This window comes from Montipora foliosa, chromosome 3 (assembly GCF_036669935.1).
Source record: "Montipora foliosa isolate CH-2021 chromosome 3, ASM3666993v2, whole genome shotgun sequence".
Classification (NCBI taxonomy): Eukaryota; Metazoa; Cnidaria; class Anthozoa; order Scleractinia; family Acroporidae; genus Montipora; species Montipora foliosa.
Genome location: NC_090871.1, coordinates 47,319,764 through 47,344,642, shown reverse-complemented (window position 1 = coordinate 47,344,642; position 24,879 = coordinate 47,319,764). Strand labels below are relative to the sequence as shown.

Sequence of the window (24,879 nt, the reverse complement as noted above, 5' to 3'; positions counted from 1 at the left end):
TTTTCCATTTCAGTGAAAACCACTTTACAGTTGACTCCAACCTGTGCCTTACGAAGTAATGGAAATCCAGAACCTCTGCCGCACGGCCAGTCTTGCTTCTTTGCCGCCATGTTGGCGTCCCCAAACAAAGAAGCGGCGGCCATGTTGGTGTCCCCACCCAATCCTCGCCGAATTGAACTGTATTATTATACACAAGTTTTCTTTTGTTTTCGTTGAAAAACGTGGCTGTTGATCACGTGAATGCAAAGATGAACCAAGAATATATCCAGCAAATAGTCCAGGGCACAAAATTTTAGTTTCTAAAGTAACTGTGGTACTGCGTCGGTGGGAGATTCAAACAGGAATTGATTTTATCAAACGAGTTGATAAAGGTCGAATTACCACCGTGAAAGATTTGGAAAGCTGAAATCAATTTCTAGTCCAGGGCACAGTTGATCAAAATCCGCTCAGCACTAATCCGCGCTTATTGAAATACCGAACAAGGTTTGAGTTTTGCCCGTCAAAAAAGCCCTTTGCAATCTCATTTTACGCTGCAGGAAACCAGAAAGTCTAACTCAAAATTGAAGGCTAAAACTCTTGTGGAAACACTTTTGATCGGTAAATCAGCCGGGATTTTCAGAATTTACTTTTAATGCAAAACCAAAGCAATTCGCTAATTACTTTCGACACTCAATTGAAAACCGCGCTATCCGGGGAATTCACTATGTGGAGTACAGAATTTACTACTTTTGTCTTCTCGTCGAAGTGCACCGAAACTCAAATTAAATATTTTTAGTCTACAATATTGATCTCTCCACCGAAAGCAAACATTTTGCCAATTCTTACCTCAAATTTTGCTTTTTTTCTGCCGTGCAACGTGTGCAAAGTTATCAAAAATAGCAGTAATTTGAACCCACGACCGTGATGTGAGAGGCGTGGGTCTATTCTCGATTTTACATCACAAACTGCTTTGCAATGCAAAATTTCCTTGAAAACAGGAAGGCAAAGGGAAGTTTGTGACGTAAATCAAAAATAGACCCATGCCTCTCACATCACGGTCGTGGTGGATCCAAAGTACTTCTAGTTCTGCCAAATTTACGTGGCTTGGACGCCACAAAAAAAAGCGAAATTCTGGTTAACAATGGTGACATGTGTTTGCTTTGGTGGGGAGAAATATGAGTTAGGTGTATGTTAAACGTTGGCCAAAGTTTTTATACACTAATACGATCATCGCATAAGTCAGTATCTGAATGGGATTTACGATGCCCACCTTCCAATCGACATAGTAAATACCCCATAGGGGTGTCAAACGCATATTGTTGTATTCATTTCGTATTCTTTTTCTTACTTAGGTGAATTAGCGCCTCAACTGACTTCTTCGCTCATGAATGGCCTCAGTCCCCTCTCTCCCCAGGCCGCATGGGGTCGATGTAATCTTGAGCGGCCAATCAGTAGCCCGAGTCCCAGTCCCACGTTCAATTCCAAGTTCTTGGCGCACAAGATGACGCCTGCCACCTCATCTCAGGATAAGATCAGATTCTCTAGGCACATGACGAAATCAGCTCCAGCTATTCAGATACTCTCACTGGAGGAAACTTCCTAATCAAATCGGTTTCTCAACTCAGTAAAATCGGCTCTTGTGAATGATAAATGTGAGACGAAAGCAAAAAAGCAGTCCAAAACTATCTCAGGCTACAACCGGAACAGGGCGAATGGCAAGCGAGGGGACTCGGAGACTGGTGATTGAAAGCAGCCCTCGTCCTCAATACCCAATCGACTTACTTTGAATTTTGAAATTTGTTTGCCCCCCAGTTGTAGGGCTCTATTGCCCCACGATTTAGGCTTGCTGCACTCTTAACTCTGTGTTGCAGCTTAGCTTTAGAGGCATTGTACTTAATAAACGGGTCAGACTGGGGTAACTACCAGGGTGGCTTTGTCAGGAGCATGTTTCTGGAAAGTCCGTTCACTTTTCGGACACGAAAATTCATTTGTAAAACTCTCGTACTTTTGTTTTGAAAAGGTGATCTTTTAGTCTGTTTACTAAAAGAAAAATGTTTATGATTGTGGGATTTGATGACTAAAACCTCTTCCTTCTTCGAGGCAGTCCGGCGTAGTGGTGAAGGTGGTTGCCTTGATATCCGATCTGGAGTTACCCGGTCCAAGACCCGTTCTGATGACTTGTTGAATTTGTTTCTGGTCTTCTCAGCTACACTTGTAAATAGCTAACTGTTGCCTCCGGCCAGTTGGGATTCTTAACAGTTGTTGTTGTTGTTGTTGTGTTCTATCGTTTCGATGATTGTTTCATTGGCCCTGAGACGCCGCTATTGAGAGTGGTAGATAGGACGTGTGCATGACGACGCCATTTGACTACAAGTACCAGAATCCTTTAGGTTTTGAATGTCTTATGCTAATTAGGGGTATTGTTATTTTTACCCCACTGGGAAGAAACTGAATTCTGGTAGTTGTAGTCAAATGACGCCATGTTGAAAGTTGCCTATTAAGTATGCATTGTATACACCTTATTCCAAAATGGCCGCCATTTAAATATTCTTTTGTTTTTATTCAAATAAGCCCTTGATGCCTCGTTCTTAATCTTAAAATTCAAAAGAATATTTTATCTTGAACGAGGCAACAAGGGCCAATTTGTATCCGCATAAATCAGCGGCCATTTTGGAATAAGGTGTATTGTATTGTATTGTAACGATACAGAATGAACTCGTACCCAAATCTCCCACGACCAAGGGGACGTTTACAGTGTGAGACAGAGTGAGTGAGATTATTTTGACACCCCAAGAGTTTCGTGACTTATGAGATATTTTTTAGTAAGCATCACCGATAGGAAATCAAATGCTTTATTTTTTTCGTCTATAGTTTGGTATAATTGAATGCGCTCGGCTTAAAGTCAAGCTGCTAAAAGGTGTCATTTTATTATTTTTTTTAAGAAATAATTTTTTGCGGGGTATCCCCATGTTGTCTGTTCTATCACGCAACCATACGTCACGCGTGACATAGAGGCTTAGTTATTTATTGCAAAAATTTTCTGCAGTTGTAGGAATTCGACTGTAGCAATTAGTAATATATCGGTATTTAGGGTTGGCGTGAATGTAAGATCCTGTTAACTTTGTGTTCGTTCGCGCCACAGTAATTCGAATTTGTAAAAAGTCAAAGTTGAATTTTCCGAAATTTGTAAAATATGTGAGATCCAGACCAGATAAAATCTTGTTTATTGCGCGATTTTATGATGTTCAGTCTGTTTTTCTTGCCACCCTTGAGAGTTACAAAGACTCTCTCGCATGTTTGAAGGCCTGTCTTTTTTCTGAGTTAGCGTTTTCTTTATCCAGCGAAACTAACAACTAGCCTTGAGTAGGGATGGTACAAAACATGGACCCCCAACTGGACCTCGTTCTGGATCCCACTCCAGAGAAGAAAGAAAACAATGGATGGTGTTCACAGTGACGTTATAAAATTCGAAAATCAAAGTCGCAAGGTCGTCTGAATTTTCATCTAAAGGCGGTAGAACATGACCTAGAAATAAAGCTTCTTGCAAGTTTCCAGTTCCGTGACGTCTTTCGTTTCGAAAATACAGGTATTTGTTTCCTTGCGTGACACCATGATACAAAGCTATTTGGTTGGAAAAAATGTCAATCCCTGTGAATCTCAGCAGTTTGAGCCTTTCAAGTACACTAGGAGATGTGGTCATAAACATGTGTTTTATCTCATGAGCGAAAAGTAATCGCTTTCATCCAGATGTTTTGGTTGATTACCGATGGATCACATGGCGTCTCCATACGCTTCGACGAATAACTCGGAAACGATGTACCGCACAGACCTGATAATTTTAAGGTGGTTAAAAGATTTGTTTCCTACAACATTCCAAGTTCTTGCCCTTTTCCACTAAAGAACATTGAAAGATTTCGAATTACCGTAACATTGAGTAGAGTTATAGTAGGTAAGTATAGTTTCTCTAGGGGTGCAGCCACGGATGGCGCAGTGGTGAGAGCCTTCGCCCCCCACTAATGTGGCCCGGGTTCGATTCCCAGATCAGGCGTCAAATGTTGGTTAAGTTTGTTGGTTCTCTACTCTCCACCGAGAGGTTTTCTCCGGGTACTCCGGTTTCCCCTCTCCTCAAAATGCTTTGTGCCAATTGTTAATTTCAGTTTACAGTGTCCCCAATTAGTGCTCCAGCGCTAGAACGACTAAACACTTTAAAATAACGTTCCTTTCCTTTCCTTTCCGTTTGCACCAGATTACAGATTTTCCCACCAAACTACAGTAATAGGCCCTTTGATTGACCGTGTCAGGTGACCTTGTCAATCATAGAAAATGGTCGTGGGACAAAATAGATTCAAGAAATGGAAAGAGCGTGATGAAATTAGCAAGAAAGTCAATTTTGAGGGCCACTGACTTTTAGAGCTGGTTACCTTAAGGTCACGTGACACAGTCACGCAAAGAGCCTGTAAGAGGGCCTTTGATTTGAAGTGTGATAGTGACAGGGTTGCGTGACGTTTTGTTTTAGATACCAGTGCAACGCGTATCGTTTCCTCTACGGCGTGTGCACAGTGTCTGTGGATTCAATATTGGCTGGTAAACGATTATTGAGCGATGTTTACTCTTTTCCTGTACGTTTTTGTGGCCATAGGCTTCTTATTGGGGACTCTTGTTTTGAGTTACGCGGCCTTTGTGAGTCGCAAAAGGCAAAGATGGTCTCATATTCCAAGTCCTCCTATGCCAAGGTGAGTCCTCAGCTGGCCTTTCTCCGGGATGATGAATTAAAGAGAGAGGCTTAAATTCTGAACATAAGAGGATTTTTAGTGATTAGGGCACTGAGAATCGAAGAGCATAAGTTACTCAAAGTGACCTTTGAAAGTCGCTTCAGTGGTTTCCCCAAGGAGGGGAGGGAATGGAGTTAATCGCGAACGCGAATACTCTCTCTTTTTCACTTCAACATGAAATATTGGTAAAAGCTGACTAAAGCGTTATTGAAACCTCAGTGCAAGATTTTCTCATGATATTCGCCTTGTATTATTTCATAACCCCGAGGCAGTAATTACTGTTAACATCAAAAACACCATAATGGTCTGAATTTTGCATAAGCATTGTTTTTATTTCCTCTTGGGACTATTGTAATGCGCCGATCAACTCGAAACTTCAACTTCCCCCACCCAACCCCCCTCCCCAACCCCCCCTCCCCGGGGAAAGCCCGGGCATTTGAACTTTTGAAGATTGGATCCTTCAAATTCCTGCCCCCTTGGGCCAAAATGGCATTCAAATGCCCTACTAAATATCGTTGTCGGCTCCTGCCATCATTAATAAAGACCTTTTGAAGACCTCTTTTGTAAGCCAATCATTCACAATACAAATGCTACATCTCTTCCTTTAAACTCTTCCATCCCGTCCAAACACCTGTTTTATATATAGCTCTTAGTGACTTCGATGCCCAAAGAAAAAAAAAAACATTTGAAACCTGACACTTCTGGTTCAATTTTCCTTACCCCAAGCAGGCAAAGGTCAAATTCCCCATTCCCCGGGCACAGAAGATAATCAAATGCCCGTGGTTTGCCCGGAAAGGGGAGGGGCACGGTGAAAGTTTGATTCGATTGGTGTATAATTCCCAAGAGAAACTGGAAAGAATGCTTATGGAAAATTCTGGAGGACAAACAAAGAGTATTATGGTATTTTTGATGGTGACCAATTAGAAGTCTGGAATCTACCCTCTACCCAAAACTTATGACCTCTGTGATGCCGGTGCAATGCTCTACCAACTGAGCTATATTAATTCACTCAGTGGAGAGCAGATAAATTTGTTGGGCTCATGTGTTCTTACGCCAAAAGGACTTGATGAATGAAATAAATGCATGTATATTTGAAGTTGTCTACATAATTGCATGGATCAACTTGGATCGCTCACCTCGGATCGAGCGAAAAACAGATTTGTAAGCCAAAACTAGTTGATGTTTGCCCCGATTTCACCAAGGTTAGCTTAACAGTTAAGGATTAGGGGGATTTCTCAAGGCCTTATGATCATATTTTTACGTCGACCCAAGGTGAGCGAACTGAGTTGATCTGATCTGACTTTTGTACCTGCCTCTTCTCTCTTTTGTTTCACCATTTTCCGTTCATATCAATGGGAAAGGGGGTTCTGTTAAAGGTTTTTTTTTTGATAACTTTTATTTAATTTGTTGGAGGAGTTGCTGCAATAGTCAAGTTTCTTGTTTTAAGTTTCTTCAAAGGTCACGCAGATGAGTTTCTTCGGATAAGGGAGCAGGATCTACCAGTAGGTCAAATTTTCCTGGAATGGTGAGTAGACCATGTGCAAAGAACGTATTAGCTCAAAAATGCTTAGCACAGAATATTTCTTTTGTTATGTATAAAATGCTTTTCAAGTACATTGGTTGTTCACCGTCAGTTTCATAAAAAGAATGTGTAATCATTCACCAGCTGTTGGTGTTTTCAGGGGTTGCATTCTGAACTTTGGTTTTCTATTCTGAAATCCATTATTAAAATATTGTTAGATACATCAATTATTTTGTACCGTATGCATCCTTGTTTTTATCTCAAGGACAGTAACTGACTTCACATTGACTTTCAGTTTCCTTCATTGCTTCAAGGTTTATTTCATACATTATTAGAAAATACATCAATCCAAGTTTGAACTTTCAAAGGTCTTTCTGCTATGTGTGTGAAATTGCTTCATAAGCTTAAATAGTTTTTCCATCTGCACTACTGTAGGATGATACATACCAAAAATGGATTAGAAACCCTCGTTTTGAAATTCACAGCACAATGTGTGGGCTGTTTTTCTGTTTACATCTGACTTTGATGTTCTTTGAATTGCTGTATGGATAACTGTTGAAAGGGTCTTGCTTTCTTTCCTTTTTGGTGACTTTATATATTAAATGGAAAGTGGCACATAACTCTTCAAATGATTTGTTTACAAGTTGCTGTGATACCAAAATTAAGGCGATTTAAGACTGAAAAGAGGCCAAGAAAACGTTTCCTTCATACATCCACTTTTCATACACTTGCCTTCAATTTATTGTGTCCAAACTATGCATGAAATTTCGTTGTCAAGGTTAGTTGGTATTATTTTATTTCTGCAATTTAATTTTTTTAGAGATTTTGACATAATAACCAAAATGTGATGAAATTAATATGACTGAGTGTGATACATGTATGTGCAGTGCAATTTGTATATAAATTCATTTACCATTCCATTGTTTTAGAATTGAATGGAACATATCTTTTGGCAGGTGTACACAATATGGTAAGATCCTTGTTGTGTGGTTCTGGCACAATCCAGTTCTCCTGGTTGCTGATTCAGATGCTATTAAGGTAGAAAACTCTATAATAATCTTTAACATTTTAGGAAGCGCCCATTAATGGACTTTTTTGGGATTCTAGCATCCTTTTTGAATCATAATGCACTGTGGGACATCATGGACAATAGTCCAAGAGATTGCCTTTTTCACAGAAATTTGCATTTTTGCTTCTTCAAATAACGTTTTTACTGAGGAGGTAAAAAGTACCATATATTTGGGAGTAACCTCTAATGGCAATTTATTTCCTTGTTTAAAAAACTAAGCATAATTCTTTGATCTAAATTAAAAAGTCTGTTTACGAGCCAAGTGGCCCATCAGAGCCAGAGCTGATCCCGGTTTCTGTGGCATGAAGCGACTAGGAGTATTTTTACTCCCCCCAGGATGGGATGCCAGTCCGTCGCAGGGTTACCCCCAGCATTTCGCCGGTACCCATTTATACACCTGGGTGGAGAGAGGCACCGTTAGAGTAAAGTGTCTTGCCCAAGGACACAACACAATGTCCCAGGCCAGGACCCGAACCCAGACCACTCGATCCGGAGTCGAGCACACTAACCATGAGGCCACCGCGCAATTAGTTAGAAATCCATGTAATCCCAAGCGAATTTCTCCAAAGCCTCGAGTATTGCCGACTTTTCCCTCCCACATCCTCTCTAATGTCCAACATCATTGAAACCAGGATGACACCCAGAACACCAGGGACTGGTTGCTCGAAGCCTGGTAAGTGCTAACCGTTGGTTAAGAGGTATCAAAACCTATAGGTTTCCATGGTATTTAACGCCGGTTAGCGCTAACCATGCTTCGAACAACCCGGGCCAGAAAAGTTCACTGAAAGGGCTATTGAAATTTACATGTGCCAAACGTTTTAGTTCTTAGTGTCAATAGACCAATTCGGCTAACTCAGTGTTGTACCCAATTCAAATCTTTTGGGAATAAAACGTTTTGTTCCAAGTATTACCATATCATTTAAATGTGAATGCTACATTTTCATGCAAATGCAATACACAAAGCATCTTAACCCCTAGAGATTTGAATTGGGTACAACAATGAGTTAGCCGAATTGGTCTATGTTACTCAAAAAGTTGCAATTTCAAGTCACAGTTGGTATGGGAGTAGTGAAGGCTTTAAAGGTCGGCACACCCCTTCGTGTGTATCGACAGGCGCCTGTTGCAGGGACAGTACGCAAACTACAGTCGTGCTCACGAAGCGGATTACAGAAGTTACTGAGGGAGCCGGGGAACTCGATTTGGTACAAAAAAAAAAAAAGGATGGCGGACGCTGAAGTTCGGAAAAAGGATCTTTTAAGATTACTGAATTGGTTAACATAATCGTTCCTTCTATAGCTAGGGAGGACGCGTGTATTTTACGTCTTGTCACTGTACAGGATTGTTAATTCCTCCAGGTGAACGGTTCGCTAATAGCGCTTTTTCATTGGCTCATTTCTATTTGTAGCAAGAACAGTTTGCAGAGCAGTGCGCATGACGCGACATTGAAAATTGGGGTCATTTTGTCCCCGCTTCATAACCCACGAATTCAAACCAGCTGAATTTCTTGCAGCATGTTGCGGGGACAAAAATTTGTCCCCGCAAAAGAAGGGCATGTCACACGATGAAAACTATCCGTGCAACATGTGTTGGCTTCATGTCTTTGCAACATGCCCCCTAGTGTGACCAGCAAAAGCCAATACTCCTGCTGACTCTCGTGTTCTTTTTTTAAATGTCCAGTTAATGCAGCCTACTTTCTTAATTTAAAGGCAAAGCCTCTTATAAACTAATAACGTAAACCAAGGAATAGTTGGGGTGAAAACTATTTCAATGGCCTCATCAGGTGGTCCTTCCCCCCAGTGGACCCTTGAAATGCACCCTTGAACCAAACGGTGGACCAAATTATGTGCAATAGGTCTTTAAAAAAAATTTACTACACCTCTTATTTTCCCCGAAAAAGATACCATTTTAAAGAGAACAGTTCGTAGTAGTATAGGTTACTTATTGTAATATACTTAGGTATTGTGCGCCTGAATTGTAGTTTGTAAGTTTGTAAGTTTGGTTTACTTAACTGGTAGAAATGCTTCCGAGGGAAAGGGAGATGTTTGAATTTAACGACTGTTCGGTACAATAGATGGTTTTAACAGTGACGTCATCAATTTCTAAACTCAAAGTCGCAAGGTTTTATGATTTTTTTTATCGAAAGGATGTAGAAGATGTCCTAGAAATAAACCTTTTTTTTTTAACTTTCTAGTTCTGTGACGTCTTTCTTTTCGAAAATACAGCATTTGAAATTTCCGAATTGTCACCTTGCGTGACACCACGATACAAAGCTATTTGTGCTCATACACATGCATTTTATCTCATGAGCGAGAAGTGAGTGCTTTCATCGCAAAGTGAACTCCAGATGTTTTCGTTGATTACCGGGCGCCGTATTGGTAGAAGAACCACATGGCGTCTCCATACAAAACTCTTTAAAATTGCGTGCAACGCTTCGACAAATAACTCAGAAGTGATTTACCGCATAGTCCTGAGAATTGGAGAGGTTGTTAAAAGATTTGTTTCCCAGAACATTCCAAGTTCTTGGCCTTTTCGAATTTATTTTCTTGTTGCGTGTCAGTGTAAACGATACGAAAAGCGAAATGAAAAACGGAGTCTGTGTAACGACATCATAGCGCGTATCTTAATTCCTCCATTCGCGCATAACCACAATTCATTGCGCCTTTGACCACAATCTGCGCACCGGTGACTCAGTAGGTTTAGCACTGGGCTGCCATGCGGGAGGTCGGACCAACACTCAGGGTCTTTAAATAACCGAGGAGAAAGTGCTGCCTTTGTAATGTAATCTGCAAATGGTAAGACTTTCAAGTCTACTCGGATAAGGACGATTAAAGAACCCACACACTATTTGCAAAGAGTAGGGCATATAGTTACCGGTATTGTGGTCTGTCTTCTGTGGTATATCATGGTTGGGAGGGTAAGTGCTCGAAGATGTTAGCTACACCAAGCTACTCTAAAAAAACCGAAGGTAAATAAAGATATGAACTATGAACAACCCCTTGCGTTTCGAAGAAAAATGTGTTCTTCACCCTATTAGAGAGATGCCTTGTTCGTTCGCTTCAGTCTCACTCACTGCGGCAGCAATTAGCTTCACAAGATTAATATATAGCAACTTGGGGCCGGTTGCTCGAAGCCTGATTAGGTATCAAAAGCTGTAGGTTACCATGGTATTTAACGCTGGTTAGCACTAACGATGCTTCGAGCAACTCGGGCCAGGGGCCCGTTTCTCGAGAATCCCGAAAACTTTTCGGGCCCGAAAAGCCATTTGCGAAACTGCCAACCGCTTGTTTTGGAAAGGCGACCATTTAACATGTTTTCAAGCTAACTAAAAGAAATTTGTCTGTGAAGTTTGACGACTTAAATCCTCTCCGTTCTTAAGATACAGAAGGAATTGTGACACCCGAAAATGCCCCGAATAGTTTCGGGACTTTCGGGAAACGAGCCCGAGGGGCCCGTTTCTCGGTAACTTTTCGGGCTCGAAAGCCATTTGTGAAACTGCCAACCGCTTGTTTTGGAAAGCCGATCTTTTAAAACGTTTTAAAAGTAACAAAAAAAAAAAAATTATAGTGAAGTTTGACGACTTATTAAAATTATCTTCGCTCTTAAAATACAATAGGGAATTGTGACACCCGAAAATGGCTCATAAAGTTTCGGGACTTTCGAGAAACGGGCCCCAGCGGCGTTTAACTTCATTGCTTTTGTTGAACGGCGTTTTTACAGACCGAGTTGTTTTTAGATTGACTTTCCGGCGAAACCAGACGTTTCCAGCTAATAACAACTCTTGCATGAGAAATTGTACTGTCCAAGGGATTGAGAATTGTCACTCGTGCAAGCCAAATCGTATTTTAGAACTCGTCTAAGAATAGCGTGATCTGTGAAAATGCCGCTGCATGGACCAAGTATTCGAGTTGTAGATTCCTGGTTATGGACTCCTGATAGAGCGGTTTTCAATTGAGTGTCGAAAGTAACTCGCGAATTGCTTTGGTTTTGCATTACTTCACTCAGTGATTGGTTCAAAGTTCTCGCGCTACTCTTTTAACCAATCAGAAATAAAACCAAAACCAATCGTGGCTCGCGCGTGCACATTTTCCCGCGCTTTGTGTCGGCGACGTGTAATTACTTCGAGTTTTGATTGGTTTACTGGATTGTCTCCGTCCTTTTTGATTGGCCAAAGTAATTACTTTGGTTTGGGTTTTAGGACACTCGATTGAAACTCGCTCTAACAACTGAATACTGGGATTCCTCTGGCTGTCCCTCTTACGAATTATTGAAGAGTTTTATAGCGAATACGTGAAGGCAAGTCCAAATGGGACGTTTTCAACCAACCTCGAGAGACTCCAATAACAACAGAGACATGTGCGACTTCCGGTAGACGAAAAGAAGGAGCTAAGGCTTGTACATTTTGTTTTCCGAAAACAAAATGCTTGTGCAAAATTTGGGGGGAGAGAAAAAACGTATTAGAATGTTTTCTGTAGTGGCCTGTAAGGTCTAGTTGTTACACTTGTCAAAGATGGACCTAATATTGGACATAAACTTTAGGGATTTCTTATTATTTATTTTCAAGGAAATTCTTGTCGTGAAAAATCTTCCCAAAGAGCCAAATTCGTACAAAAACATTACTTGCTTGTACGGCCAAAGGTAAGTTTGGTATAAATGGTCTAAAATATGGTAAAATTAGTACTAAAGTTTCATCAGCATTCTCAATAAAAGTGTATTCGCTAATTAAATTTCGCCTGCCTGCGAGTTGTATAAAAAAAAAAAGCACAAAGTCCAGAAAATGAATGGCCAACGTTTTCGTTGAATTTAATCCATCGCAAAGAACGGTCACTATCTCTATACAATTCTGAAAAAAGGATATGTCACACAATTATTGTAGATGCATTGGTTGTAATTGAACTGTTGGTAACTTGTACGTGCTGTAAGCTGAAAGTTCTGCAAGGGAACATGAGAACGGCCGCTGTACACAATGAACTCGGCCTTTTGGCTGAAAAATTTCAAGAATAATTTTATAAGTATAATTAGATGAGAGAAATTCTGACGTCTGCCAAATTGGACTCGGCCTACGGCGTCGACGAATTTTTTGAATCCAGATATTTCCAAATTGGACAAGCATGTAGTCGTGTTACCTATTAATTATATAGCATCCAAAAACAGATGAACGTGGCAAATATTTGACACTCAAATCAATAATATACAGTCATGCAGCATCATGTGTGAACCTTCAAATTGCAGAAAACAGCGGTTTAATAGCAGGGATAATAGCTGCAACCTGATTGGCCAATACTTGCTTCTTTTATTTATCTTGATATTTGATTGGTTGATGGAAATAATCCAGATTTTTCTCAAATTGGACGGTTTGTTCAAAGCTGAGTTGACGCTCCAAAATTATCCAATTTATTTTAAATTCGGACAGTTGACAAAAATTTGTAAAAAATAGATCTGTTGGTACCCTGGGTAATCTGTTGGCAATATTGGATTTTGATGCAGCTATTATAATTAAGTGCTTAACTTAATTGACTTATCTGCTTCGTTTCCCCTTCTTAAAAGACTTTTAACATTGGGCCTTGATAGTAGCAGACAAGTAAAGAATTTTAAGAAAACGACGAAACCTTTGAGTTACAAAGTTAGTTCAGACTAACCGAGGATAGCAGAAGTTTCTGTCGAAACATGTATTACAAACTCAAAGGTTTCGTTGTTTTCTCAAAATATTTTTAACATTGACCTGACTCAGTAAAATTTAAATCTTGGCTGGTAAGATGCTTTTTAATTTGAATTTTTTGACTATGGTTTTCTCAAGTTTTTAAAGACTACGTAAATATCATAAGATACCTACTCTATCCCTTTTTGGTCCGGCGGCTGTGGTTGAAATGTGGTTCGTCAGAAATTATAGTTTTAAATCCAAATGACAACACGACCTTCAAGAGGCAGATATTTCGACGTTATCAGTTCAGTTTTAGAAGTAGTCGTCAAAATCTTCGCCGCTGAAGTAGTCGTACGTGTCGTACGTGTCGTAGTCGTACGTGTGTGAACGCCCCCATTGAGCTTCCCTGTTTTGCTTCGCATCCGCTCGGCGCTTTAGCTCTTTACAATTTCTGCATTTTTGCTCTCCTTTGCGTAGTTGTGTCTTACTGAACTCTTCTCTGGGAAAGAGTCGATGGCATTTCGTACATGGAGTATTAGCGACCACGTAACCAGAGGCACCATCATCAGGGATGATATAAAGTGGAAGCAAGGCGTTCGTTTCGTATTGGTCGAAATACCTTTGGGTTTTTCCACGATACAGATCTACATACCTTTCAGAAGCAACTTGAAGACGAGCCTTGTCCCTTCCTTCCGCATCCTTCAATTTGTCGTACAATTTGAACATGCCCATTGTATCCACAACACAGTACTGTAGAAGCTCCGTAGTCAGGGGTCGTTTCTTCCACGTTTCTTTGTCGCCATGTTTAAATGCTTGCGCTCCCTTTTCTTTCATTTTGATCATTTCTGTATCTTGTACGTACAGCTCAAGGCAACGACGAAAACCATAAATACTTTCAACTTCATCTGTTCTCTGACTACGGGGATTGTGCTTTGTCCAGCTCTGGCTCCTTGCTGCGGCGCTTCTGCGGCGATGGAAGATTTCAAGCAGCTGAAGATCCAAGACACCTGTGAGTTTCACACGGAATTGATGCCAAAGGGCGTCTGAATCTTCACGGCAATCGAACATCAATTTCTCGCAGGATTTGTCTTCCAAGATTTCGCCAAGGCCTCCACTGAAAACAGCTTTTCCCAGTTTCAAAACATCAAAGATGTAGGCCTTGTCTTCTGTCGCGACTGTAATGATAGTCAGCGCTCCCTTTCTGCTCAACGACAGGCCTTCGCAATCGACAGCTATAGGACCTTTACCTTCTATGTTTCGTTTGAGTTCAGGGACGGCGTCTTCGAGACCAGCTTCATCATCTACCAGTCTGTAATCATAAGCGTTTTTGTAAGCCATTTGATGTAAATCTTGGTTTATTTACGAAGCAATGGGAAGATTTTCGTCCTTCTTTTAACAGATGTCTGGGTGAGCGGCATTCATTAATCGTCTGGTTCGCAAAATATTCCTTCCTTTTTTGGGAAACAACCACACCTCACCCCACTCCCTTGTGCTTCTTTTGCTCTCCTCCCCTATGAAATCCTTTTAAGATTGTCCTCCCTCTCTCAGCGTTAACAGAGCCTTTCTTTATTGTAAAGGCAAGTGCCAATGAGATGAGCAACTTGCATGTCCAGTCTCCGCCTTCCATTTCCATTTATCAACTGTCAAATGAAAAGCGAAGGTCGAAACGCCAGGAAAAAGTGACACGGGGATTGAGAAGAGAAAGCGGTTTGGATGGAGGAACAAAAGTAGGCATGCGCTGTTGTCAAGGGAGGGCGGCAAACACAGAGTAAACAGTCAAACCGGAAATAGGATCTAAAATTCTTAGAACTGAGATTGCGCGTTCATTTTTCTCTGAACTCCTTAAGGGCCCACTGACGTATTTTTTGGGGTGCGTTGCTAAGGATGTAATGTTAAGTAATTTGAGTGAATTTGGCATTATTTTGATCAGTTTCCAACTTTTGTAAGCCAGTGACCCTAAATATGACGTCATCATGCCACGCCCATGGTCACGTGACCAATAAAAGAAAACTCTAAATTTGTCTCCGTGCTACGCAATTTGGGTATTTAATCGATGGTTTGATAATTTGTATTCGTTTTTGCATCCAGCCAAGCATGGTTTTCTTTTTATTTTGAAAAATGTTCTTTTTAAAGACATAAACGATACTGAAATACCCATAACTTTTTCAAAAAAGATGATTTGAAAAAATCAATGCTTAGCTATATTCAGTATTTGGGGGTGAAACGTGCCATGTAAAAAAAAATTAATTCAATTTAAAGACCGCTGGAAATTTAGCTTTTTCTCAAAACCGGAAGTCAGTTCGTTTACGCATGCGCAGTTGATCTGAGAACGAGCGAGAGGAAGGGCGAGGAAAAACCTTCGATGCAAACAACATTTGCTTGTGAGTGGGTTTTCTTGTCAGCTCATGATATGATTACGTCAGTTACCGGAAGTAACATTTCACTTCCTTAGCAACGCGCGAAAAATCCGTCAGTGGGCCCTTAAACAAGGAAGGGATCCACTTTTTTTCCAAGAACTGTCAACTCGGGGTACCGTTTTTCTCTGAAATATTTATGCAGGATCGAGATCTACTTTTATCTAGAAGGCAAGTTGTATGCGTACTAAGTAAAAGAGCAACTAAAACCCCTTGCGACTGCAGAATAGTTGATGATAAAGGTTTTCTGAAGGAAAAACTGGAGCGAAACACTCTCTTAGCGGTTGACTCCGAGGACCTGTCTTTGAGCGAACCATCGACATCGCCTCAGCCGTCCATTTGTTTTAGTCACCTGGTAAAGTCAAACCGGAAATAGGAACTGAAATTCCTAGAACTCTCAGCTTAGGGTATTTTTTTCTCTGAAATCTATATTGAAGCAAGATCGGGATCTACTTTTGTCTAGAAGGCAAATTGTGTGTTTGCTAAAGTAAAATGGCAGCTAAAAACACCCACGACTTCAAACTAGTGGATGATAAAGGTGATCTCAAGGAATCTATCGCTGAACTCAAAGGCAAATTGGAGCGAAACACTCTCTTAGCGGTTGACTGCGAAGGTCTGTCGTTGAGCAGGAAGGGAGCGCTGACTATCCTCACGGTTGCAACAGAGGAGAAAGCGTACCTATTTGATGTGCTTGAAATAGGTCAAGCTGTCTTCAATGAAGGGCTTCGTGAAATACTGGAAGACAAATCGCGCGAGAAGTTGATGTTTGATTGCCGGCAAGATTCAGACGCCCTCTGGCATCAATTCAACGTAAAACTTACGGGAGTCTTAGATCTTCAGCTGCTTGAAATCCTCTATCGACGCGAAGACACCGCAACCAGCAGCCAGAGTTCCACCAAGTATAAACGCCGCAGTCAAAGAACCAATGAAGTGGAAAAGATTTTCGGCTTTAAACGTTCTCTTGAGACGTACGTTCTGGATGAAGAAATGATCAAAACAAAGGAAGAAGGCACGAAAATTCTCAACGAGGACGAGGAAGTTTGGAAAAAACGCCCCTTGTCGGAAGAGTTAATTCAGTACTGCGTTGTAGACACCAAGGGCATGTTCAAATTGTACGACAAACTGAAGGATGCGGATGGTGGAAACAAGGCTCGTCTTCGAGTTGCTTCGGAAAGGTACGTCAATTTTTATCGGGCCCGAGGTGAGCGATCTTACGATGGTTACGAAACGAATGGGTTCCTTCCTCTTGATATCATTCCCGAAAAGGGAACTCTTGACTTCCCACGGGTTAATACAGAATGCACTCGTTGCCATCGGAAATTTCCACGAGAGGAATTCAGTTTTATTCAGCTGAGGAACGGAGAGCAAAAATGCAGGGTTTGTAAGGAGATAAAGCGACTGGATGATGTTGCACAGAACAGGTACGACAACTGGAGGCGTATGGAAGAACTTGAAAATAATGTGTACTACAGCGACGACGACGACTGTAGTTGGTGGTAGAGTGGTCGTAAATACTCATTTAATGCTTACTGGCCCTTGCATGATTTAGTTTGGTTGTGCAGCAGATGGCAAGATTAAAATTTATAAGAATGATGTGATTCATATCTTGACAGGCCTCGGTGCACTCACACTGAAGTCAGTAACCAAAAACGATACAATGAGCTAGCATTTGAAACTGTGAACAAAGAATATCAAGTTCAAGTTTATTAAAGGCTTAATAACATACAAAGTAAAATAAGCACTGCCTGCAGTTAGCTTACGGCTATTCGAGGCGAGCAGTGGTTTTAACGCATGACAAATGGCAACAATTCAACCTTGTACATGAAAAAGCAACTTACAATAACTAACAGGTAAAACAAGAGAAACGAAAATACAATGACAAAACTAAGGCTAGTAATAGTTTTCACTAAATCTGACCCCGCCTAAGCTAATACGGATGGCAGTTGAGGTGTTTTCCAATTAATATGTACTGCACATTGTGATTTCTCTTCATCATGATATTATTTTACATGTAATTAGGTAGGTAAATGAAAGTGAAAGACGCAAGGAAAGAATGGGCAACAAAAAAACAGCATTTACTTTTAAGTTCCATCAACGTTTATTTGACACGCTATCAATAGACCATATTCTTATTCTCAGTATTGGACTGGAACTAGCTTGCAATGGAGGCTAATGCGGGGGAATCTTTTCAAATGCAAGTACATTTTAATATATTCCCCCGCATTAGCCTCCATTGCAAGCTAGTTCCAGTCCAATACTGAGAATACGAATACGGTCTATTGCAAAGCAATTTAGATATTTTTTGAAAAAGCCTTAAAAATATGATAGTAAAACAGGAACAGGAACATTCAATGACTAGAAGGCAACATTTCGTCGTCATCTTTGGTCGTCATCTATTTGATCCACGTGGTTCTTTCCACGGTACCTTGAAATACCATAAAATAGGAACAAAACTCGCTTATTATATCGGATCGCTGATTATTGTTTTCTGTGAATAACTGTTGTAAAAATGATCGAAGATTGTTTGAAAATGTTGATACTGAGACTATGCTTTTGCTTTCTGCGTCTAGCAGTTTGTGCCCGAGTCTGTCGCCCCTGTTCAGTCTGATTTCATTTGTGTCTGACAAATCGTCTCCCCTGTTTATGATTTGTGCCTGAAAAATCGATTTCTGACCCAGGCAATATGATTTTCTATCAGATACTGTAATCTTTGACTTGTAAAGTAAAATGAATCGCTGTAAATATTCGAAAATTACTCACCTTCAATCGCTATGCTTAACCTTCGATATCGATGCTCCTTGTGACTTTCTGCCGCGTGACTCAAGTTACCCAGAACACCTCGCGAACTCGGTGAACAATACCGATACCACCTTGCGCGCCCTGTTAAGCAATACCGATACCACCTTGCGCGCTTGCTTGAGCAAATCGAGATTGCTTTTCCCTATACGATATCTACCAATTTACACATTAATGTACATAATTTTCATTTTTACGCGGGGACTTCGAGGTTGCCTCCACAATTAAGGAAACGAGATTTACGATTAGAGGAAGATACTTAGCCGATTACTAACAATATTTAAAACGAAAATTATAAGAGATTATATTACTATGAATACTTTAGTTAAGCGAACATAGCCTTAGTGCGTGAGAAATATAATATACAAGTACGTATATCACTCGATAGGAAGTGAGGTAAGGGACACACTAGGTGACAAGTCGCAGCGACACGTCTCTGCGACAAGTTGTTCCATGTGTACTACTTGCAAAACAAGTCGCTGCGACACGACGCCTGTTCGGAGCGCACGCAGTGATCTCGTATGAGAGGGAATGTGAACTAGTTTTATAATTCAATTTGGCTGACCATATGACGCTCTCTCATTGGTTCATTTATATTTTGTCGCAGCGACTTGTTGCCGGAAGTGTACACACGATGCGACAACGCTGCTTTCGCTAATTTTGTCGCTGCGATAAGTCGCATGAATTCAAACTGGTTTGAATTTGTGCGACTGATCGCGGCGACAAAATTCTGCCGCAGCGACAATGAGTTCCATGAAATTAACCGTGTCACACACGGCGATTTGTTAGGGGGGACTTGTCCCCGCGACGTGTCGCAGCGACCTATCGCCTAGTGTGTCCCGGCCTTTAGAGTTAAGTTTCCAAAATCCTGAATTCAGGATTTTGGCAGTATATTTTGGACTGCCAAAATCCTAAATTAAAGATTTTGGAATGAAAGATTTTGGACTTCCAAAATCTTGAATTCAGGATTTTGGCAGTCCGAAATCCTGAATTCAGGATTTTGGCAGTCCAAAATCTTGAATTCAGGATTTTGGCAGTCGTTAACTTTAACTCTAAGTCATAACTCTACTGAAATAACTCTATTGATAGTTAACCTCGTCAAAAAGATGTATCTTATGCTTCAAATAATTTGATACGATCTTGAAATAATGGTCGGACGTACCGCGAAAAGCGTAACAAAAATAATATTTCCGTTCACCGCAAATGGTGGTACTTTCCTACAAATTCCTTCAGATTCCAACAATGATGTCATATTTTTCCTACAAGGATAAACACGTGGTTACCAAAGCAGTTTTCCGAACAATGGCGGAAAGCATGCAAAGTTTGTCTTTGGTTGAGAGATGTTTGTGAAGTGCGGTTTAGAGGTGAATTGGAGAAATGTGGACCGTACTAACTAGACAATAGACACCTAAAAAATTCCGATGACTTTAACGGGATTCGAACCCATGACCTCTCTGCAGTGCTCTTACCAACTGAGCTATGAAGCCACTCAGTTGAGAGCAGGCCAATTTGTTGGCCTGAATATTTGTGAAGCGTCAGATACTTGAGCTTCTGCTGTTGTCAATAGTATAGTGAGAACCAGGCTTGATAGTAGCTTGGGCCATTAAACTGGAAAAAAACAACCCCCCCCCACCAACCCGCGTGGATTTCTGAAACAACAACAACAAAATCTTTATTCTAGTGTCTTAAGGACGTTCGCGCGAAAAATTTGCCACATTGGAATTTGTTTTATTTCTCGCCTGAAGTTAGGAGGTCATAAATTAATTACTTATTCCGAAAATGAAAAAAAAAGGGGGGAAGGGGGGGTCACCGACCTTGTTTCGGAGAAAAAAGGCAAGGGAAAAATGCCCTAATTTCGATAGATAGGTCATCATAACGAGATGTGACCTCATCTACTCATCCGTTTAAAATTATAAAAATAATAGGTTAGAGTGAATGTTTCTGTGCATAGAAATATAGGAGTGGGTTTTTTAGATAATTGCATGCCGCTGGGGACGTCGTAAACAGTAGAGTTAACCGCAACGAGCGTTTTCGCAAGCACTACCTGTTGTAAATTCCAGAGTTTTGAAGCAAGCAACCGTGGACAATCTTCTTGTCGGTGTACGTTGGATCAGTGGCTAGTAAATGGATGCTGACGTAATACTGGGAAAAATGTGATAAAACATGGCAGTTACAACGAATTTGAAATTCAATTAGTACTTGAATTCAAATTCGTTTGTAACTGCCATGTTTTATCACATTTTTTCCAGTATTACGTCAACATCCATTTACTATATATATATGTACATAGAAGCAATTCAATGTAAACTCTCATTGTACTTGAAGAAGGCTGGTTTGGCCAGCCGAAATATAGTACACCACTAAAATCAAATCTACGTTGTATCGGCTCTTGCTTAAAATATTTAGTTTCTCAACCTGTTGTAACCACTCCCGGAATTCAGGACACAAGGAAAGAAAATAAAAAAAAGAGATAACTTCTTAGATTGCGATTTTTTTTTATTTCATCATATTTTGTAGATTGTAAGAAGAGCAAGTGATTCATGTCTTTAAAAAAAAAAGGGGTCACCGATGATCTAAGCCAGTAAAATCGATGTGATGTTGCGAAGCTCTTGGAAAATGTAGTTTGCCACAAATCGCAACCTGTCAGAGGTAGTTTACTTATTTTCCATTTCAGTGAAAACCAGTCTTGCTTCTTTGGGTTTCACATGACGTCAATGCCGCCATGTTGGCGTCCCCAAACAAAGAAACGGCGGCCATGTTGGTGTCCCCACCCAATCCTCGCCGAATTGAACTGTATTATTATGCACACGTTTTCTTTTGTTTTCGTTGAAAAACGTGGCTGTTGATCACGTCAATGCAAAGATGAACCAAGAATATATCCAGCAAATAGTCCAGGGCACAAAATTTTAGTTTCTAAAGAAACTGTGGTACTGCGTCGGTGGGAGATTGAAACAGAAACTGATTTTATCAAACGAGTTGATAAAGGTCGAGTTAAAGGTATAGTGTTAGCCCTTCGCTCCGACGAAGGGCTAACGCTCGAAACGTCAGCTTTCCAAATCTTTCACGGTGGTAATTCGACCTTTATCAACTCGTTTGATAAAATCAATTTCTAGTCCAGGGCACAGTTGATCAAAATCCGCTCAGCACTAATCCGCGATTATTGAAATACCGAAGACGGTTTGAGTTTTGCCGGTCAAAAAAGCCCTTTGCAATCTCATTTTACGCTGCAGGAAACCAGAAAGTCTAACTCTAAATTGAAGGCTAAAAATCTTGTGGAAACACTTTTGATCGGTAAATCAGCCGGGATTTTCAGAATTTACTTTTAATGCAAAACCAAAGCAATTCGCTAATTACATTCGACACTTAATTGAAAACCGCGCTATCCGGGGAATTCACTATCTGGAGTACAGAATTTTTCTACTTTTGTCTTCTCGTTGAAGTGCACCGAAACTCAAATTAAATATTTTTAGTCTACAATATTGATCTCTCCACCGAAAGCAAACATTTTGCCAATTATTACCTCAAATTTTGCTTTTTATCTGCCGTGCAACGTGTGCAAAGTTATCAAAAATAGCAGTAATTTGAACCCACGACCGTGATGTGAGAGGCGTGGGTCTATTCTCGATTTTAAATCACAAACTGCTTTGCAATGCAAAATTTCCTTGAAAACGGGAAGATAAAGGGAAGTTTGTGACGTAAATCGAGAATAGACCCATGCCTTTCACATCACGGTCGCGGTGGATCCAAAGTACTTCTAGTTCTGCCAAATTTACGTGGCTTGGACGCCACAAAAAAAAGCGAAATTCTGGTTAACAATGGTGACATGTGTTTGCTTTGGTGGGGCGAAATATGATATACACTAATACGATCATCGCATAAGTCAGTATCTGAATGGGATTTACGATGCCCACCTTCCAATCGACATAGTAAATACCCCATAGGGGTGTCAAACGCATATTGTTGTATTCATTTCGTATTCTTTTTCTTACTTAGGTGAATTAGCGCCTCAACTGACTTCTTCGCTCATGAATGGCCTCAGTCCCCTCTCTGCCCAGGCATGGGGTCGATGTAATCTTGAGCGGCCAATCAGTAGCCCGAGTCCCAGTCCCACGTTCAATTCCAAGTTCTTGGCGGACAAGATGACGCCTGCCACCTCATCTCAGGATAAGATCAGATTCTCTAGGCACATGACGAAATCAGCTCCAGATATTCAGATACTGTCACTGGAGGAAAATTAATAATCAAATCGGTTTCTCAACTCAGTAAAATCCGCTCTTGTGAATGATAAATGTGAGACGAAAGCAAAAAAAGCAGTCCAAAACTATCTCAGGCTACAACCGGAACAGGGCGAATGCCAAGCCAGGGGACTAGGAGATTGGTGATTGAAAACAGCCCCCGTCCTCAATACCCAATCGACTTACTTTGAATTTTGAAATTTATTTGCCCCCCAGTTGTAGGGCTCTATTGCCCCACGATTTAGGCTTGCTGCACGCTTAACTCTGTGTTGCAGCTTAGCTTTAGAGGCAGAGTACTTAAAAACGGGTCAGACTGGGGTAACTACCAGGAGGGCTTTGTCAGGAGCCTGTTTCTCGAAAGTCCGTTCACTTTTCGGACACGAAAAGTCATTTGTAAAACTCTCATACGTTTGTTTTGAAAAGGTGATCTTTTAGTCTGTTTACTAAAAGAAAAATGTTTATGATTGTGGGATTTGATGACTAAAACCTCTTCCTTCTTCGAGGCAGTCCGGCCCAGTTGTGAAGGTGTTTGCCTTGATGTCCGATCCGGAGTTCCCTGGTGCAAGACCCGTTCTGATAACTTGTTGAATTTGTTTCTGGTAGTCCCTGGTTCAACTTCTCAGCTACACTTGTAAATAGCTAACTGTTGCCTCCGGCCAGTTGGGATTCTTAACAGTTGTTGTTGTTGTTGTTGTGTTCTATCGTTTCGATGATTGTTTCATTGGCCCTGAGACGCCGCTATTGAGAGTGGTAGATAGGACGTGTGCATGATGACGCCATTTGACTACAAGTACCAGAATCCTTTAGGTTTTGAATGTCTCATGCTAATTAGAGGTATTGTTATTTTTACCCCACTGGGAATACAGAATTTAAAAAAGAAAAGGAAAAGAAACTGAATTCTGGTAGTTGTAGTCAAATGACGCCATGTTGAAAGTTGCCTATTAAGTATGTATTGTATACACCTTATTCCAAAATGGCCGCCATTTAAAATTCTTTTGTTTTTATTCAAATAAGCCCTTGATGCCTCGTTCTTAATCTTAAAATTCAAAAGAATATTTTATCTTGAACGAGGCAACAAGGGCCAATTTGTATCCGCATAAATCAGCGGCCATTTTGGAATAAGGTGTATTGTATTGTATTGTAACGATACAGAATGAACTCGTACCCAAATCTCCCACGACCAAGGGGACGTTTACAGTGTGAGACAGAGTGAGTGAGATTATTTTGACACCCCAAGAGTTTCGTGACTTATGAGATATTTTTTAGTAAGCATCACCGATAGGAAATCAAATGCTTTATTTTTTTTCGTCTATAGTTTGGTATAATTGAATGCGCTCAACTTAAAGTCAAGCTGCTAAAAGGTGTCATTTTATTATTTTTTTTAAGAAATAATTTTTTGCGGGGTATCCCCATGTTGTCTGTTCTATCACGCAACCATATGTCACGCGTGACATAAAGGGTTGAATTATTTATTGCAAAAATTTTCTGCAGTTGTAGGAATTCGACTGTAACAATTAGTAATATATCAGTATTTAGGGTTGGCGTGAATGTAAGATCCTGTTAACTTTGTGTTCGTTCGCACCACAGTAATTCGAATTTGTAAAAAGTCAAAGTTGAATTTTCCGAAATTTATTAAAATATGTGAGATCCAGACCAGATAAAATCTTGTTTATTGCGCGATTTTATGATGTTCAGTCTGTTTTTCTTGCCACCCTTGAGGGTTACAAAGGGATTGCAGCTCCGATTGACTCTCGCATGTTTGAAGGCCTGTCTTTTTTCTGAGTTAGCGTTTTCTTTATCCAGCGAAACTAACAACTAGTCTTGAGCAGGGATGGTACAAAACGCGGACCCCCAGCTGGACCTAATTCTGGATCCCACTCCAGAGAAGGAAGAAAACAATGGATGGTGTTCACAGTGACGTTATAAAATTCGAAAATCAAAGTCGCAAGGTCGTCTGAATTTTTATCTAAAGGCGGTAGAACATGACCTAGAAATAAAGCTTCTTGCAAGTTTCCAGTTCCGTGATGTCTTTCGTTTCGAAAATACAGCATTTGTTTCCTTGCGTGACACCATGATACAAAGCTATTTGGTTGGAAAAAATGTCAATCCCTGTGAATCTCAGCAGTTTGAACCTTTCAAGTACACTAGGAAATGTGTTCATAAACATGTGTTTTATCTCATGAGCGGAAAGTAATCGCTTTCATCCAGATGTTTTCGTTGATTACCGATGGATCATGTGGCGTCTCCATACGCTTCGACAAATAACTCGGAACAAGAGAAAATGAGGGGACAGAGAAGGAGGCTCTTGGTCCAGCCCTTGGGATATGTCATGTCCACGAAAGTTATTTTTAGACGAGCGGAAGTCTTCCGAGACGTCCGCATGCAGGCCAACCTCGGTCCGATGTTTGAAAGAAAATATATATTCATCAGCCTTCCACGCGCGCCATCATTTTC

At 40.6% G+C, this 24,879-nt stretch overlaps 4 protein-coding genes across 9 annotated transcripts in view; 3 read left to right on the top strand and 1 right to left on the bottom strand.

Annotated features, from left to right (window-relative positions):
- The window catches only part of LOC137997537 (uncharacterized), a 46,116-nt gene extending 22,018 nt beyond the window's left edge, over nt 1-24,098 (top strand). For 2 of the 3 annotated variants that reach the window (XM_068843590.1, XM_068843591.1), the window contains exon 9: nt 1,332-3,213. In XM_068843590.1, the coding sequence (XP_068699691.1) occupies nt 1,332-1,582 (251 nt within the window). In that variant the 3' untranslated portion in view covers nt 1,583-3,213. Of the gene's footprint in view, nt 1-1,331; nt 3,214-22,211 lie in introns of those variants that run through there. The other variant, XM_068843592.1, reaches the window with a different exon arrangement.
- On the top strand, nt 4,500-22,323 carry LOC137997538 (cholesterol 24-hydroxylase-like). Of its 4 annotated transcripts, XR_011122496.1 has the most exons (6): nt 4,507-4,712; nt 6,199-6,276; nt 7,230-7,311; nt 11,904-11,977; nt 20,708-20,839; nt 22,184-22,323. XR_011122496.1 is itself a non-coding variant. In XM_068843593.1 (5 exons), the coding sequence occupies exons 1-5, from the start codon at nt 4,582-4,584 to the stop codon at nt 17,102-17,104; spliced, it is 462 nt and encodes a 153-aa protein (XP_068699694.1). In that variant the 5' UTR covers nt 4,500-4,581; the 3' UTR covers nt 17,105-17,520. The 4 variants fall into 4 exon arrangements, 3 of the variants coding, with proteins under 3 accessions (XP_068699694.1, XP_068699696.1, XP_068699695.1); XM_068843593.1 differs by lacking the exons at nt 20,708-20,839; nt 22,184-22,323 and adding an exon at nt 17,008-17,520 and having other exon boundaries at nt 4,500-4,712; XM_068843594.1 differs by lacking the exon at nt 20,708-20,839 and having other exon boundaries at nt 4,508-4,712; nt 22,184-22,316.
- On the bottom strand, nt 12,118-14,683 carry LOC137997535 (piRNA biogenesis protein EXD1-like). Its single transcript, XM_068843588.1, has one exon. The coding sequence runs from the start codon at nt 14,316-14,318 to the stop codon at nt 13,293-13,295; it is 1,026 nt and encodes a 341-aa protein (XP_068699689.1). The 5' UTR covers nt 14,319-14,683; the 3' UTR covers nt 12,118-13,292.
- On the top strand, nt 15,546-16,990 carry LOC137997536 (piRNA biogenesis protein EXD1-like). Its single transcript, XM_068843589.1, has one exon. It carries the CDS (start codon nt 15,887-15,889, stop codon nt 16,892-16,894), a length of 1,008 nt encoding a protein of 335 aa, XP_068699690.1. The 5' UTR covers nt 15,546-15,886; the 3' UTR covers nt 16,895-16,990.
- Nucleotides 24,099-24,879: the final 781 nt, after the last annotated feature.